The sequence below is a fragment of the Hylobates moloch genome, unplaced genomic scaffold (assembly GCF_009828535.3).
Source record: "Hylobates moloch isolate HMO894 unplaced genomic scaffold, HMol_V3 SCAFFOLD_21, whole genome shotgun sequence".
NCBI lineage: Eukaryota > Metazoa > Chordata > Mammalia > Primates > Hylobatidae > Hylobates > Hylobates moloch.
In genome coordinates this window covers 13,137,349-13,151,810 of record NW_026652296.1, presented here as the reverse complement: position 1 = coordinate 13,151,810, position 14,462 = coordinate 13,137,349, and the positions used below count along the sequence as shown (strand labels likewise).

The following is a 14,462-nucleotide window of genomic DNA, read 5'->3' as shown; positions in this document are numbered from 1 at the left end:
AAGAATTAGAGGCCGGGCGCGGTAGCTCACGCTTGTAATCCCAGCACTTTGGGAGGCCGAGGCGGGCGGATCATGAGGTCAGGAGATCGAGACCACGGTGAAACCCCGTCTTTACTAAAAATACAAAAAATTAGCCGGGCGTGGTGGCGGGCGCCTGTAGTCCCAGCTACTCGGAGAGGCTGAGGCAGGAGAATGGCGTGAACCCGGGAGGCGGAGCTTGCAGTGAGCCGAGATTGTGCCACTGCACTCCAGCCTGGGCGACAGAGCGAGACTCCGTCTCAAAAAAAAAAAAAAAAAAAAAAAAAGAGAGGGAGGAGGATACAATTCAGTCCATAACAGCCTGTATTAACATATCCTATTTTAGGCATTGGATGGTTTCCTATTTGTGGTGAATCGAGACGGAAACATTGTATTTGTGTCAGAAAATGTCACACAATACCTGCAATATAAGCAAGAGGACCTGGTTAACACAAGTGTTTACAATATCTTACATGAAGAAGACAGAAAGGATTTTCTTAAAAATTTACCAAAATCTACAGGTAGGCTCTTAATGTGTATTTTCTAAATAGGTTAAATTTTTTTCCTTGACCATTTGTTAGAAAATTGAATGTCTCTTTTAGGAAGTCAAGTGATCAAATGAGGGTAGGAAGGCATGTGATTTAATAGCAAAATTTTCACATATGGAGTCAGTGAATTAAAAATTTGGTATACATTTTAAGAGGCATATAGTTACAAAATATGCAGTGAGATTTCTGTTAAAGTTGAAATTATTCGCATGTTTTGTATATTGCCAGCCTGAAATGTTAGTATAGATATAACTATGGAAAACATGCATAATGAGAAAATGCAGCTTGAATTCTTGATGATGGTCATAGAATGAGTTACCAGCTTTTTAAAATGTCATTTCAATTTGTTTTCCAAAGTTAATGGAGTTTCCTGGACAAATGAGACCCAAAGACAAAAAAGCCATACATTTAATTGCCGTATGTTGATGAAAACACCACATGATATTCTGGAAGACATAAACGCCAGTCCTGAAATGCGCCAGAGATATGAAACAATGCAGTGCTTTGCCCTGTCTCAGCCACGAGCTATGATGGAGGAAGGGGAAGGTAAGAGCTATCATATGTTATGTTCATGAAACAAATAGTGGCCATACTTGGAGTTTTGAAACTTGTGTTGTAACCCATCTTACTGAATTCCATGTCCTTGCTTGCCTATTGAACATATATATCCAAAAGTTAAGTATAATCCTTACCAGGGTGAATTTTTTATTGTAGATTTGCAATCTTGTATGATCTGTGTGGCACGCCGCATTACTACAGGAGAAAGAGCATTTCCATCAAACCCTGAGAGCTTTATTACCAGGCATGATCTTTCAGGTAAAAACTCTTCTCTCTCTCTCTCTCTCTGTGTATACGTACATTTTTATTTTGGAAATTTTTGTAAATGTTACTATTTTTAATCTGTACTATCATAGAAATGTATACCTACTGTTATGAGTGTTTTATGTATATCATTTTTCATGTTGCTTATGCAACCTTAAAAGAATTTCACTAAAATTCTTGGCATTTGAGTTGGGTATGTTTGGCATTTTAAATCCCCCAAATAAATTAAAAAACAAATTTAGGGGCACCTGGTTTTCTCTCCAAATGGCATTTTGTGTCAGAATTTAGTATTTCTTTAACTTCAAGCCCATTTGTCATAAAGAAGCAGTGTTTAAAAAAATTATAAGTAATTTAATGAGAATTATTGGGAGTAATTCCTTTTTTTTTTTTTTTTTGAGACGGAGTCTTGCTCTGTTGCCCAGGCTGGGGTGCAATGGTGCGATCTTGGCTCACTGCAACCTCCACTTCTTGGGTTCAAGTGATTTTCCTGCCACAGCCTCCCAAACAGTTTGGACTACAGGCACATGCCACCATGCCCGGCTAATTTTTGTATTTTTAGTAGAGACGGGGTTTCACCATGTTGTCCAGGCTGGTCTCGAACTCTTGACCTCAAGTGATTCGCCTGCCTCAGCCTCCCAAAGTGCTGGGATTACAGTTGTGAGCCACTGTGCCTGGCCGGAAGTAATTCTTGACATCAACCTGAGTTTCAGTCTTGGTCTGCCATTTTTTAATCATAGAAATAAAAAATTAAAGACATCGTGGTTGATAAGATGCATTAATGAAATTAAACACTGTGGCAATATTATTTTTATTTACCTTCAGGGTTACTCTTATGGTCACCTAAGTGTAAATGGGGATGCCAAGGGTTTGTCATATATGCCCCATTTGGGATAAAGAAACAGAAGCTTGGTGACAGAGATTGGGTTATTGTCCAAGATCATGGCTAATAAGAAAATTTATAGTTGAGTCTGCCTGACTTAGCCTGTATTCTTTGCTCTGTGTAACACTAATTTTACAATGTGGACCTTTAACAAGTGATATAAAAATGGAGTAGGTATACATAAAATATAGCTATCGCTATTACATATGGATGTGTGTGTGTTTGTAATATGTATATATAATATACATAAAGCAGAATATTTTTAAAGAAATATTACTATCTTTGCAGTCATTCAACCATTTTATGCCATCAGTAACCTATCTTCAGGATTTTTGAGATTAATTTTCACAATTAAAAAGAAGTAGCAAAGGATTATTTTGACAATTCAAAGCACAATCTTGTTTACGCTGATGGATATTACTTTTTTTTTTTTTGAGACAGAGTCTTGCTCTGTCATGCCCAGGCTGGAATGCAATGGCATGATCTCGGCTCACTGCAACCTCTGCCTCCTGGGTTCAAGCGATTCTCCTGCCTCAGCCTCCCGAGTAGCTGAAATTACAGGCGCCCATCACCATGCCTGGCTAATTTTTTGTATTTTTAGTAGAGACAGGGTTTCACCATGTTGGTCAGGCCGGTCTCAAACTCCTGACCTCAGGTAATCCGCCTGCCTCGGCCTCCCAAAGTGCTGGGATTACAGGCATGAGCCACCACGCCCGGCTGTATATTACTTTATATTTGAACGTTTTCTCTGTATTAACTCCCCTCAGATAAACATAGTGACAGCAATTGTTATATATTATTTTATCCTTTTAGAGTGGGTCTTTCTCTGCACCTCCTATGGTTTGGCAGTGTTAATTTTCTACTTGAATAGCCATGTTTTACATTTGTTAATGAAAATACTAAATAAAATATCTTTAAGCAGTTTAGCAAGTAGCATCTTTGAAAATTATCTCGTCAGTATATAAAAGTGATACATGTTTATTACAAAAGTTGGAAATTACCAAGCATGAAAGAAAACAGGATATGATGGAGAAAAAAATTGCCAAGCAAGAAAGATCAAATGCTTTGTGTGATTAACATCATTTAAAACTGAGATCCTACTTACCGTAGTTACAGTTAATGCCTTCCAGTGGCTATCTCTTATTTTATAGGAGGCTTATTGCACTCAACACAATACTTGTTTTGACCTCTGGAGATATTTTATCTTCTGTCCCTGATGTGTTTCATTTAATATATTTTTATGAACATCTGTTTTGTATTTGTCATGTGGCCCAGGGCTAAACTCAGGGGAGGTGGTTGAGGACAAATCATCTCTATTTTGGGCACGAGTGCACAGGTATTTACTCTTTCCCAGAATGCATTTATCCCTTTTCCCTAGTCTCCACCTGCTACTAATAAGATTTTTGGTCACCATTAAAATTCTGAATTTTAAACAGATTATTGGACTGGTGGTTTATCTCCGTCAGCTTATTCAATATTACTGCCTTTTAAATCTCCAGTAGCTTTTGCAGAATTACTTTTCACTATGAAGCCCCATGAGTTTTCCCAAACCAAACTTGGTTTTCTTCAGTATATTTTCTAATGAATATGTCATAGAAAGGATAAATACATTGGCAAGAATTTTTTTTTTTTTTTGAGACGGAGTCTTGCTCTGTTGCCCAGGCTGGAGTGCAGTGGCGAGATCTCGGCTCACTGCAACCTCTGCCTCCCAGGTTCAAACCATTCTCCTGCCTCAGCCTCCCGAGTAGCTGGGACTACAGGTACATGCCACCACACTTGGCTAATTTTTTGTATTTTTAGTAGAGATGGGGTTTCACCATGTTAGCCAGGATGGTCTCGAACTCCTGACCTCATGATCCACCCACCTCGGCCTCCCAAAGTGTTGGGATTATAGGCGTGAGCCACCACGCCTGGCCTGGGCAAGCCTTTTCTATGTCTTTCCTAATTTGTCTGGAGTCAGTTTATTGCCCACTTCTTTCAAGTTATTTGTCTGTACCTTTTGGGTCACGACTTCCATCATCATTGGGATTTGGCATATCTGTTGGTGCTGGGCATAAGAGATTGCCCAAATCTGATTATTGCATTTCTTAGTAAAACCTACACAAAACAGATAACTTGGCAATCTTGACATCAGCAGGAGCTTCATATGAAGTCTGCCATATTTAACCATGGAGCATATTTTGTCATAGAAAAGATTACTGAGGATGTCCAGGTCAAAAACTATGTGACCAGTTATTATGGCTTGGATCATTCTGTCTGCATTCAAAGACATAGAAAAGGCCTGAAAGCTGATCCAAGACCAGCCATGGAAGCTGGTCACATGGCTTTTGACCTGGATATCCTCAGTAATTAGTCTGAATTTTCTAAGGGCAGTTTCATCATTATGCAGATCAGCAAGGTTCATTTCAAAAACAGTTCTTGAGGCCATCAGATGCAGTTTTGGTTCCTTGAGCCCTTTTGACTAGTTTGTTACCAGTTAAACATAGCTGGTGCTTTCACATCATATCAGTCTTTTTTAGGAAATGGATTAACCACTTTCTTCTCTGCTCCCGTTCTGCCACTTTTTCTAAGGCACTTGCTTTTGCCAACCACCCTAGTGCTGCTTAGAGTGAAAAGGCCTAGACATTTTTTAAGGACCATCTGTTGTCATGAAACCTTCTTTAATTTCGTAGTATTTTTGAGTATGTATATTTGGTGTCTCCACTGTATTTGATATTAAGCAACAGTTGTCAGAAGCTTCCAGCATTGTAGAAATGAGTATTTGGTTAACCCTCCAAGTTTAGGTATTAAGTGTACAAAAATGTGATCATCTCTCAGATGCAAAGAATTGTCCCTGTTGGCTCTTTAAGCAGATATTTTCTCTTGCTTATAGTTGTAGGGACAGAATCTCTTTGGACAAACAACTTTCCTCATAGGTGTTATTTTTTCCCTTTACACGAAACTGAACTTAAGGTTATCTGGACATGTTATGTTCAGTACATTCAGAAAGTAAAAGGAGTTTGTGTGATATATATTCTGTACAGCATTTGGGAAAACACTGGTTTTCTACACTGCCACACCACTTCTGACCCCAGATGTATTTTTTTCTACACTAACCAGTGCTCTGTCTGACATAAGCTGGGTGCCCTACAATTTTAGTTTGGACAGTTTCTACCTGGGTTTAGCATTAGATCTTACAAGTTTAAGAGTTCAGTCCCACAAAACTGCCTGTACTTCACTTCACATGCCAGTTGCAAGTCCTGGCCTTCTGACTGACTGGCTATAAATTGGGCTTCTGATCCTCTCCTTAGGTTTGATGATTTGCTAGAATGGCTCAAGAAATCCGGAAATGCTTTACTCAGGTTTACTGGTTTCTTATGAAGGATACAACTCAGGGATATCTCAATGGGAGAAATGTATAGGACAAGGTATCAGGGGGTGGGGATGAGGTTTATAGCCTTCCCAGCACCTTAATGTGTTCATCCTTTGGAAGCTCATCAAATCTCTTGTTCAAGAGGTTTTTTTTGTTGTTTTTTTTTTTTAATTGGAGATGGAGTCTTGCTCTGTTGCCTAGGCTGGAGTGCAGTGGCACGATCTCGGCTCACTGTAATCTCTGCCTCCCGGGTTCAAGCAGTTCTCCTGCCTCAGCCTCCCAAGTAGCTGGGATTACAGTACGTGCCACCATGCCCAGCTAAGTTTTGTATTCTTAGTAGAGACAGGGTTTCACCATGTTGACCAGGCTGGTCTCAAACTCTTGACCTTGTGATCTGCCTGCCTTGGCCTCCCAAACTGCTGGTATTACAGACGTGAGCCAGTGTTCCTGGCCCAAGAGTTTTTTTTTTTTTTTTGAGATGGAGTCTCATTCTGTCGCCAGGCTGGAGTGCAGTGGCATGATCTTGGCTCACTGCAACCTCCGCCTGCCAGGTTCAAGCGATTCTCCTGCCTCACCCTCCCGAGTAGCTGGGACTACAGGCACACGCCCCCACGCCCAGCTAATTTTTGTATTTTTAGTAGAGATGGGGTTTCACCATGTTGGCCAGGATGGTCTCGATATCTTGACCTTGTGATCCGCCTGCCTTGGCCTCCCAAAGTGCTGGGATTACAGACGTGAGGCACTGCGCTAGGCCAAGAGTTTTTTGTAGAATTTAATCACCAGGCTCTCCTTCCTCCCTCATGCCCCATTCCTGGAGGTTAGTAGATGGAACTACTAACAGAAAGTTCCAATCCTTTAATTACTTGGTCTTTCTGATTACCAGCTCCATCCTGAGGTGATCTAGAGACCCCACCCTAAGTCACCTCATTAGCATAAATTGAGGTGTGTCCCAAAGGGGCTCTTTATGAATAACTTGAAAATACTTTTATTACTCAGGAAATTCTGAGGATTTTACACAGGGGCTCTGTGCTAGAAATCTGACAAAGACCAAATGTATTATTATACTCTTTAGCAGAACATATAGGGAGAATCCTGTGGTGCTATGTCTTAAGGAGAAAAGCTCTGGATATAGTAGAAATTTGGATTAGAGAAGGTGGAGCAAAGATTTAATATCTTTTATTTTATTCTCCAGTGCTAACCCATGTGTAGGCAGCCAGTAAATACTTGTGGGCTGGATATAAGTCTTTTTTTCCTTTTTCTGTTTAATAGGAAAGGTTGTCAATATAGATACAAATTCACTGAGATCTTCCATGAGGCCTGGCTTTGAAGATATAATCCGAAGGTGTATTCAGAGATTTTTTAGTCTAAATGATGGGCAGTCGTGGTCCCAGAAACGTCACTATCAAGAAGGTAAAGAATTTTGGGGTTGATTCTTCCTATTTTATTCTTTAGAGACAGGGCTTGCTATCTTGCCCAGGCTGGACTTGAACTCCTGGGTTTAATTGACCCTTCTGTCTCAGCTTCTGATAGCCAAGACTGCAGGTGCACACCACCATACCTGGTTTTGGGGTTGATTCTTGATCTTGTTTGTCATTATGTTTGGTATACACATGACTGTAGTTGCTGTTTTGTTGGTGAGGGGTAGGAAAATGATTCCTGAGTGTTCTTATTTTACCCTGTTGATGATTTTGGTGCAGATCCAGTCTTTCCTTGGATTTTTAGAAATGCACTTGAAATATATTTCCTCCCTGTCCCCTCCTATACATATTTGTTTTGCTGACTGTAGTTACCAGTAATGGGATATTTTCCCCAACAGCTTATCTTAATGGCCATGCAGAAACCCCAGTTTATCGATTCTCATTGGCTGATGGAACTATAGTGACTGCACAGACAAAAAGCAAACTCTTCCGAAATCCTGTAACAAATGATCGACATGGCTTTGTCTCAACCCACTTCCTTCAGAGGTAATGATAGATTACTGTGTATTCTAATACGAAATGCAGCAGTGTTCTCAAAATGCTTTATTATTAAAGTAAAAAGGGAAGGGACAAAATGAGACAAAATTTAGGAAGGTTATTGGGTTTGATGAAATGAGTTTAGATTCCTGGATTATGATATGTTTAAGGTTGTATTTTTATGTGGGAGTGATTATTTATTAAATACTTTACAAGAAAGCTAGGTGATGGGAAGGCTAATGGGTGGATGAAAAGAGCATATAAAATCTGATTACATGTCTTACCATTCATTTCTGATGATGTGTATTGCTTTGGGGACTGCATTTAAAATTTGAGGGTAAACTTTAAGAATAAAGGTAGTTACTGTCTGTGTTGGTAGTGGCAAATAAGAAATGCATGAAGGGGAGGATATTCACCCATTAATTATCTTGAGTAATTTGCAGGTACCTCCAAGTGAAGCCCTAGATAATATGGCAACTCTAATAAAGCCCACCTGAAACTCCAGTTAACATAGCTGTTGGTCTTTCATAATACTACAGTGGTCTCACTCATAGATTCTGTGGCTTACTGAAAAATATGTTACTAGGTAAATAATTGATCGATATGTAGATTGGAACTGTCACTAGGTATTGGAATGCTGCCTAAAAAGTTAAGTTCCTGGGTAGTTAATTCATCCCATTTTTTTTTTATTCCCTCTCCCTCTTTCTTCCTTTCTTTCTTTTTTTTTTTTTAAACAGAGACAGGGTCTTGATCTGTCACCCAGGCTGGTGTGCAGTAGTGCCATCGCAGCTCACTGCAACCTCGAACTCCTGGGCTCAGGCGATCCTCCCACCGCAGCCTCCTGAGTAGCTAGGACTACAGATCTGTGTCACTATGCCTGGCCAATGTTTAAATTTTTTGTAGAGACATGATCTCGCTGTGTTGCCCAGGTTGGTTTCAAACTCCTGAGCTCAAGTAATCCTCCTGCCTCAACTTCCCAAAGTGCTGGGAATATAGGTGTTAGCTACTGTAGCTGGCTGGTTTTTTAAAATTTTATTTTATTTTAAATCTGATTAAAGGCTTTCATGCATGCTTAGAATTTTTTAGTAAAAGTTTGATGTTTGTTTTGCAGAGAACAGAATGGATATAGACCAAACCCAAATCCTGTTGGACAAGGGATTAGACCACCTATGGCTGGATGCAACAGTTCGGTAGGCGGCATGAGTATGTCGCCAAACCAAGGCTTACAGATGCCGAGCAGCAGGGCCTATGGCTTGGCAGACCCTAGCACCACAGGGCAGATGAGTGGAGCTAGGTACGGGGGTTCCAGTAACATAGCTTCATTGACCCCTGGGCCAGGCATGCAATCACCTTCTTCCTACCAGAACAACAACTATGGGCTCAACATGAGTAGCCCCCCACATGGGAGTCCTGGTCTTGCCCCAAACCAGCAGAATATCATGATTTCTCCTCGTAATCGTGGGAGTCCAAAGATAGCCTCACATCAGTTTTCTCCTGTTGCAGGTATTTGTGTTGACATTTCCTGTTTTTTTTTCTTTTTAAGTAATTATTCTTTCTATACTACTGTAATTCTTGTAAAGTTAATCTATTTTATAATAGAAACTTTGAAAAATTAAGTTGTATTTTGTTACAGTGTCTGGTAGTCTAATTATTCTCCTAAATTTTTTTCAAATTCAGGTGTGCACTCTCCCATGGGATCTTCTGGCAATACTGGGAACCACAGCTTTTCCAGCAGCTCTCTCAGTGCCCTGCAAGCCATCAGTGAGGGTGTGGGGACTTCCCTTTTATCTACTCTGTCATCGCCAGGCCCCAAATTGGATAACTCTCCCAATATGAATATAACCCAACCAAGTAAAGTAAGCAGTCAGGACTCCAAGAGTCCTCTGGGCTTTTATTGTGACCAAAATCCAGTGGAGAGTTCAATGTGTCAGTCAAATAGCAGAGATCACCTCAGTGACAAAGAAAGTAAGGAGAGCAGTGTTGAGGGGTCAGAGAATCAAAGGGGTCCTTTGGAAAGCAAAGGTCATAAAAAATTACTGCAGTTACTTACCTGTTCTTCTGATGACCGGGGTCATTCCTCCTTGACCAACTCCCCCCTAGATTCAAGTTGTAAAGAATCTTCTGTTAGTGTCACCAGCCCCTCTGGAGTCTCCTCCTCTACACCTGGAGGAGTATCCTCTACATCCAATATGCATGGGTCACTGTTACAAGAGAAGCACCGGATTTTGCACAAGTTGCTGCAGAATGGGAATTCACCAGCTGAAGTAGCCAAGATTACTGCAGAAGCCACTGGGAAAGACACCAGCAGCATAACTTCTTGTGGGGACGGAAATGTTGTCAAGCAAGAGCAGCTAAGTCCTAAGAAGAAGGAGAATAATGCACTTCTTAGATACCTGCTGGACAGGGATGATCCTAGTGATGCACTCTCTAAAGAACTACAGCCCCAAGTGGAAGGAGTGGATAATAAAATGAGTCAGTGCACCAGCTCCACCATTCCTAGCTCAAGTCAAGAGAAAGACCCTAAAATTAAGACAGAGACAAGTGAAGAGGTAATTTGTTTTCTGTATATTTCAGCTCATATTTCATCATTTTTCTGTGTTAGATATGTGATATAAAAATTCTTCCATTTTAGGTTTATTTAAAGGAAGTTAAATCTTTAACTGTCATTTCTTTATAATTATTTTGGGTGTCAGTAAAATTATGATGTAATTTAGAAATAACAGATGTGTATGTTTTCAGATGTGACTATAACTCTTTAGTAGCCAATATGAAATTTTTTCGTGGAGGTGTTTATTGCTGGAATGGGCAGATTGGGTCATTAAGAGAATGGTAGAAGTAATCAGGAAAAAAAAACCTAATTTTTATTTTAAGGTAAAATCAAGTTTCATGCACAAGATGACATTCTGTATAAGCATTTCCCAAACTTATAGGATATATTAATATGCACTTGAGCAAATGAAAGGCTTAAAGTTAGGATGTGGGCTTAACTACTGTTCACCAAATTTATTGACTGAAGCCCTTTTTAGAGCATGCCTATGAACATCCCAGCTTGCTGCTTTTATTATTAATCACCCTTATTTTCAGAAGGTATGTGTAGATGCAGATATCTGTTAGCTAATTATCAGTGCACTGCTAGTGACTAATGTTACCTGCAAAATATTTTACAGTTTGAGAATTAAATGTCTTGTGTAAATTTAAAAAATGCCCCTTTGAAAGGACCAAATGTAGTGATTTAATCTCAGAGGAGGAAGATTAGAGATGGGGGTCATAATAAACTGGCCTTTAAGGTGGGCATTATCATTGTAAGTAGTTTTTGTATTTTACTTGCTTCTATTTCATGTATCATTTTTTCTGATGGGTATGTTATACCTGTGTGTCTAGTAATGTATACAGGTTAATTTTTAAAACTTTATTTTCAGGGATCTGGAGACTTGGATAATCTAGATGCTATTCTTGGTGATCTGACTAGTTCTGACTTTTACAATAATTCCGTATCCTCAAATGGTAGTCATCTGGGGACTAAGCAACAGGTGTTTCAAGGAACTAATTCTCTGGGTAAGAATGAACTAGGTTTTGTTTTTGCTGCCTTTGAAACTTTTCTGCATACCTGTAAACACTCTTACACTAAGACCAGGATATAAATAGCATTTATAACTTCAGAACATATATTCTGCCTCTGTTTTCTATACTAATTTATATTGTATGTGCTTTAGAAAGCTTTTTGAACATTTTCCTGTTTTTTAAAAATTACTTTTAAATAAATTTCCCACTTCTAACTAATATGCCAGTAATCATGGCACTTATAGAAAAATGTTCATCTTTGATTATTCCAGGTGAGTACTGTAAGTACTAGGGCATATATTTTTCTTAGCCACAGAGAATTGGATTAAAAAGCAACTCAAACTCCAGATTAAAACCTGTCCATTGGTATTTTAACAGAATCTTGTCATTTAATTAAGATAGTTTTCTTCTTTGGTGTTTGCTGGTTCTTATCTAGCCCCTCTCCTGTTGCTGTGTGTTTACTTCGTCAGTTTAACAAAGGTAGGCTGGGTATGGTGGCTCACATCTGTGGTCCCAGCTACTCGGGAGGCTAAGGCATGAGAATCGCTTGAACCTGGGAGGCAAAGGTTGCAGTGAGCCAAGATCGCACCACTGCACTCCAGCCTGGGTGACAGAGTGAGACTCCGTCTCAAAGAAACAAACAAAAAAACAAAGATATATTGTGTGTATCAATTGAAAAGGCAGCATTCACAATTATTCAGAATGGTCATTATTCATTTTCAGTAGCATTATTTCTTAAACTAGAATGGATAGATCAATTAGAGTGGGGGGAAAGAAGGAAAAAAACAAGGTTAGAAGGGGATTTTACATTTTATTTCTTTTCGATCAGAAGGCAACTTATCTGGTTAAGTTGATCATTAAAATTATAAACAGTATACTTAAGTACAAACATGCAAGAACCTTCAGGAGCTTGGAACATTTGTGAATTTTTCAATATTAAGTGACGCAGCGTATCAGTGACCATATCAGGCTACAGAAGAGTTCTCAGTACTTCAGCCGACATGGAGATTGTTGTTTCTACTTTATTTGGAATATGAGACCTTTTTCTGGCTGGCAGGGGGGCGGGGGGGGTGGTGGTGGTGGGTGAGGGCTAGTACTTATTTTGTAAAGGAAGACAATGTTTGTTTTTGTAAGAAAGACATTCTTGGGTGAGGAGTGGTGATATTTGTGTTTTGTACTTCATTATTTATGTATTAAATCACCAAGAAATATTTTTGTATTATGTTTTCAACAGGTTTGAAAAGTCCACAGTCTGTGCAGTCTATTCGTCCTCCATATAACCGAGCAGTGTCCCTGGATAGCCCTGTTTCTGTTGGCTCAAGTCCTCCAGTAAAAAATATCAGTGCTTTCCCCATGTTACCAAAGCAACCCATGTTGGGTGGGAATCCAAGAATGATGGATAGTCAGGAAAATTATGGCTCAAGTATGGGTATGTTATTTCTAATTAGTATGTATGATTATTTTGGGAAAAGCGTATTTAAAATACTTAAAGCCATCTGAATAATTGGGAGTAAATAATAACTTTTTGAATAACGTTAGTATGTTTCTTCCATGAATATCCTTCATTTATTCTATGTCTTGCTTATGTAAACTCTTAAAGAGTCTTTTGGTCTATGACATTTTCCAACCTGTTGAATACATGAGAATAGTGGCCTATGTCTCCACAGTTGGCCAGCCCTTTTTTTACCATGACAAAGTGCTGTTTTGTCAAGGCTGATGTTGTGTATAATGGCTGTACTTATATGGTATAAGAAGGATTTCATTATAATATGGAAAAGACCTAAATATGGCTACCTGTTTTAGGTGGACCAAACAGAAATGTGACTGTGACTCAGACTCCTTCCTCAGGAGAATGGGGCTTACCCAACTCAAAGGCTGGCAGAATGGAACCTATGAATTCAAACTCCATGGGAAGACCAGGAGGAGATTATAATACTTCTTTACCCAGACCTGCACTGGGTGGCTCTATGCCCACGTTGCCTCTTCGGTCTAATAGCATACCAGCTGCGAGACCAATATTGCAGCCGCAGCAACAGCAGCAGCAGATGCTTCAAATGAGTAAGTGTCCCCCCTCCTCACTTCATGAAAAAAGAAAGTTAGATGCTTCAGGATAATTTTTGCTCTTATTTGAGAATTTGTGCTTTCTTTTTGCTCCCCCAGGGCCTGGTGAAATCCCCATGGGAATGGGGGCTAATCCCTATGGCCAAGCAGCATCATCTAACCAATTGGGTTCCTGGCCCAATGGCATGTTGTCCATGGAACAAGTTCCTCATGGCACTCAAAATAGGTGGGGCGTTATTTTGTGACTCTGTAGAAAATCTCAGCATTGAGTAGTTTAGAAAAGAGTTGGAGCACAGAAGCAAATGTGAAAGAGAATGAGAATTCCTTGTAATTGAGGTACTTGGTTGCCAGCTGGGCATTTCTCATGTAACTCTGTGTAAAAATGAGGCTGAGGCAGTAAGCAGTGCATGTGGCATTCACAGGAGAGGGAGGAGATACAACCATGTTGTCCAGCCATTAGGGCCATTCAGTGGCCAAACCTCTGAGAGCCTCTCTGTGAGATGATTGTCTCTCTAGTCCCATGGGGGGGGGGCGGGGGAAGATAAGTACATGTTTCTAGTGGTTTTATAAATGTTCTTCAGAGGGTTAGCCTCAGGTTTCCAGAAAATTAAACTTTTTTTTAAAAACTTTTTTTTCTCCCCAACCACCTGCTGCCTATTGAGAAAATTCTTTTAAGGATTGGCTAATTGTTTTCTAAAATTATTTTAAACATTTCAGTGACGATAGTGAAATAACTATATAGCATCTTTAAAAGTTTTCATAAAATGAAGATTGTAGGCCTGGTGCAGTGGCTCACGCCTGTAATCCCAGCACTTTGGGTGGCCGAGGTGCGTGGATCATGAGGTCAGGAGATCGAGACTATCCTAGCTAACAAGGTGAAACCCCCGTCTCTACTAAAAATACAAAAAAAAAAAAAAAAAATTAGCCAGGGGTGGTGGTGGGTGCCTGTAGTCCCAGCTACTCAGGAGGCTGAGGCAGGAGAATGGCGTGAACCCGGGAGGTGGAGCTTGCAGTGAGCTGAGATTACGCCACTGCACTCCAGCCTGGGCAACAGAGTGAGACTCCATCTCCAAAAAAAAAAAAAAAATTGTAGATTGTATTTCATTTTTATTTAGCTTAGTAACTTACTTGCATAGAAGAGGCCACTGTCAATGTCAGCTCTAACAGAAATTCTACAGTAAGTTAAGCAAGGAAAATAAAAATGAACTGATCTGTTGAGCAGACAGTGATGTAACTATGAATTTATTTGAATGCTTCTGTACTCT

At 39.8% G+C, this 14,462-nt stretch overlaps 1 protein-coding gene across 10 annotated transcripts in view; it reads left to right on the top strand.

The window, feature by feature from the left end:
- NCOA3 (nuclear receptor coactivator 3) overlaps positions 1-14,462 on the top strand; it is a 152,442-nt gene that overhangs the window by 122,635 nt on the left and 15,345 nt on the right. For all 10 annotated transcript variants that reach the window (XM_032142946.2, XM_032142941.2, XM_058433254.1 and 7 more), the window contains 11 exons: positions 365-539; positions 924-1,112; positions 1,281-1,382; positions 6,890-7,030; positions 7,437-7,584; positions 8,687-9,078; positions 9,253-10,124; positions 10,995-11,130; positions 12,371-12,565; positions 12,940-13,194; positions 13,297-13,423. In XM_032142946.2, coding sequence (XP_031998837.1) covers positions 365-539; positions 924-1,112; positions 1,281-1,382; positions 6,890-7,030; positions 7,437-7,584; positions 8,687-9,078; positions 9,253-10,124; positions 10,995-11,130; positions 12,371-12,565; positions 12,940-13,194; positions 13,297-13,423 — 2,732 coding nt within the window. The remainder of the gene's footprint in view (positions 1-364; positions 540-923; positions 1,113-1,280; positions 1,383-6,889; positions 7,031-7,436; positions 7,585-8,686; positions 9,079-9,252; positions 10,125-10,994; positions 11,131-12,370; positions 12,566-12,939; positions 13,195-13,296; positions 13,424-14,462) is intronic.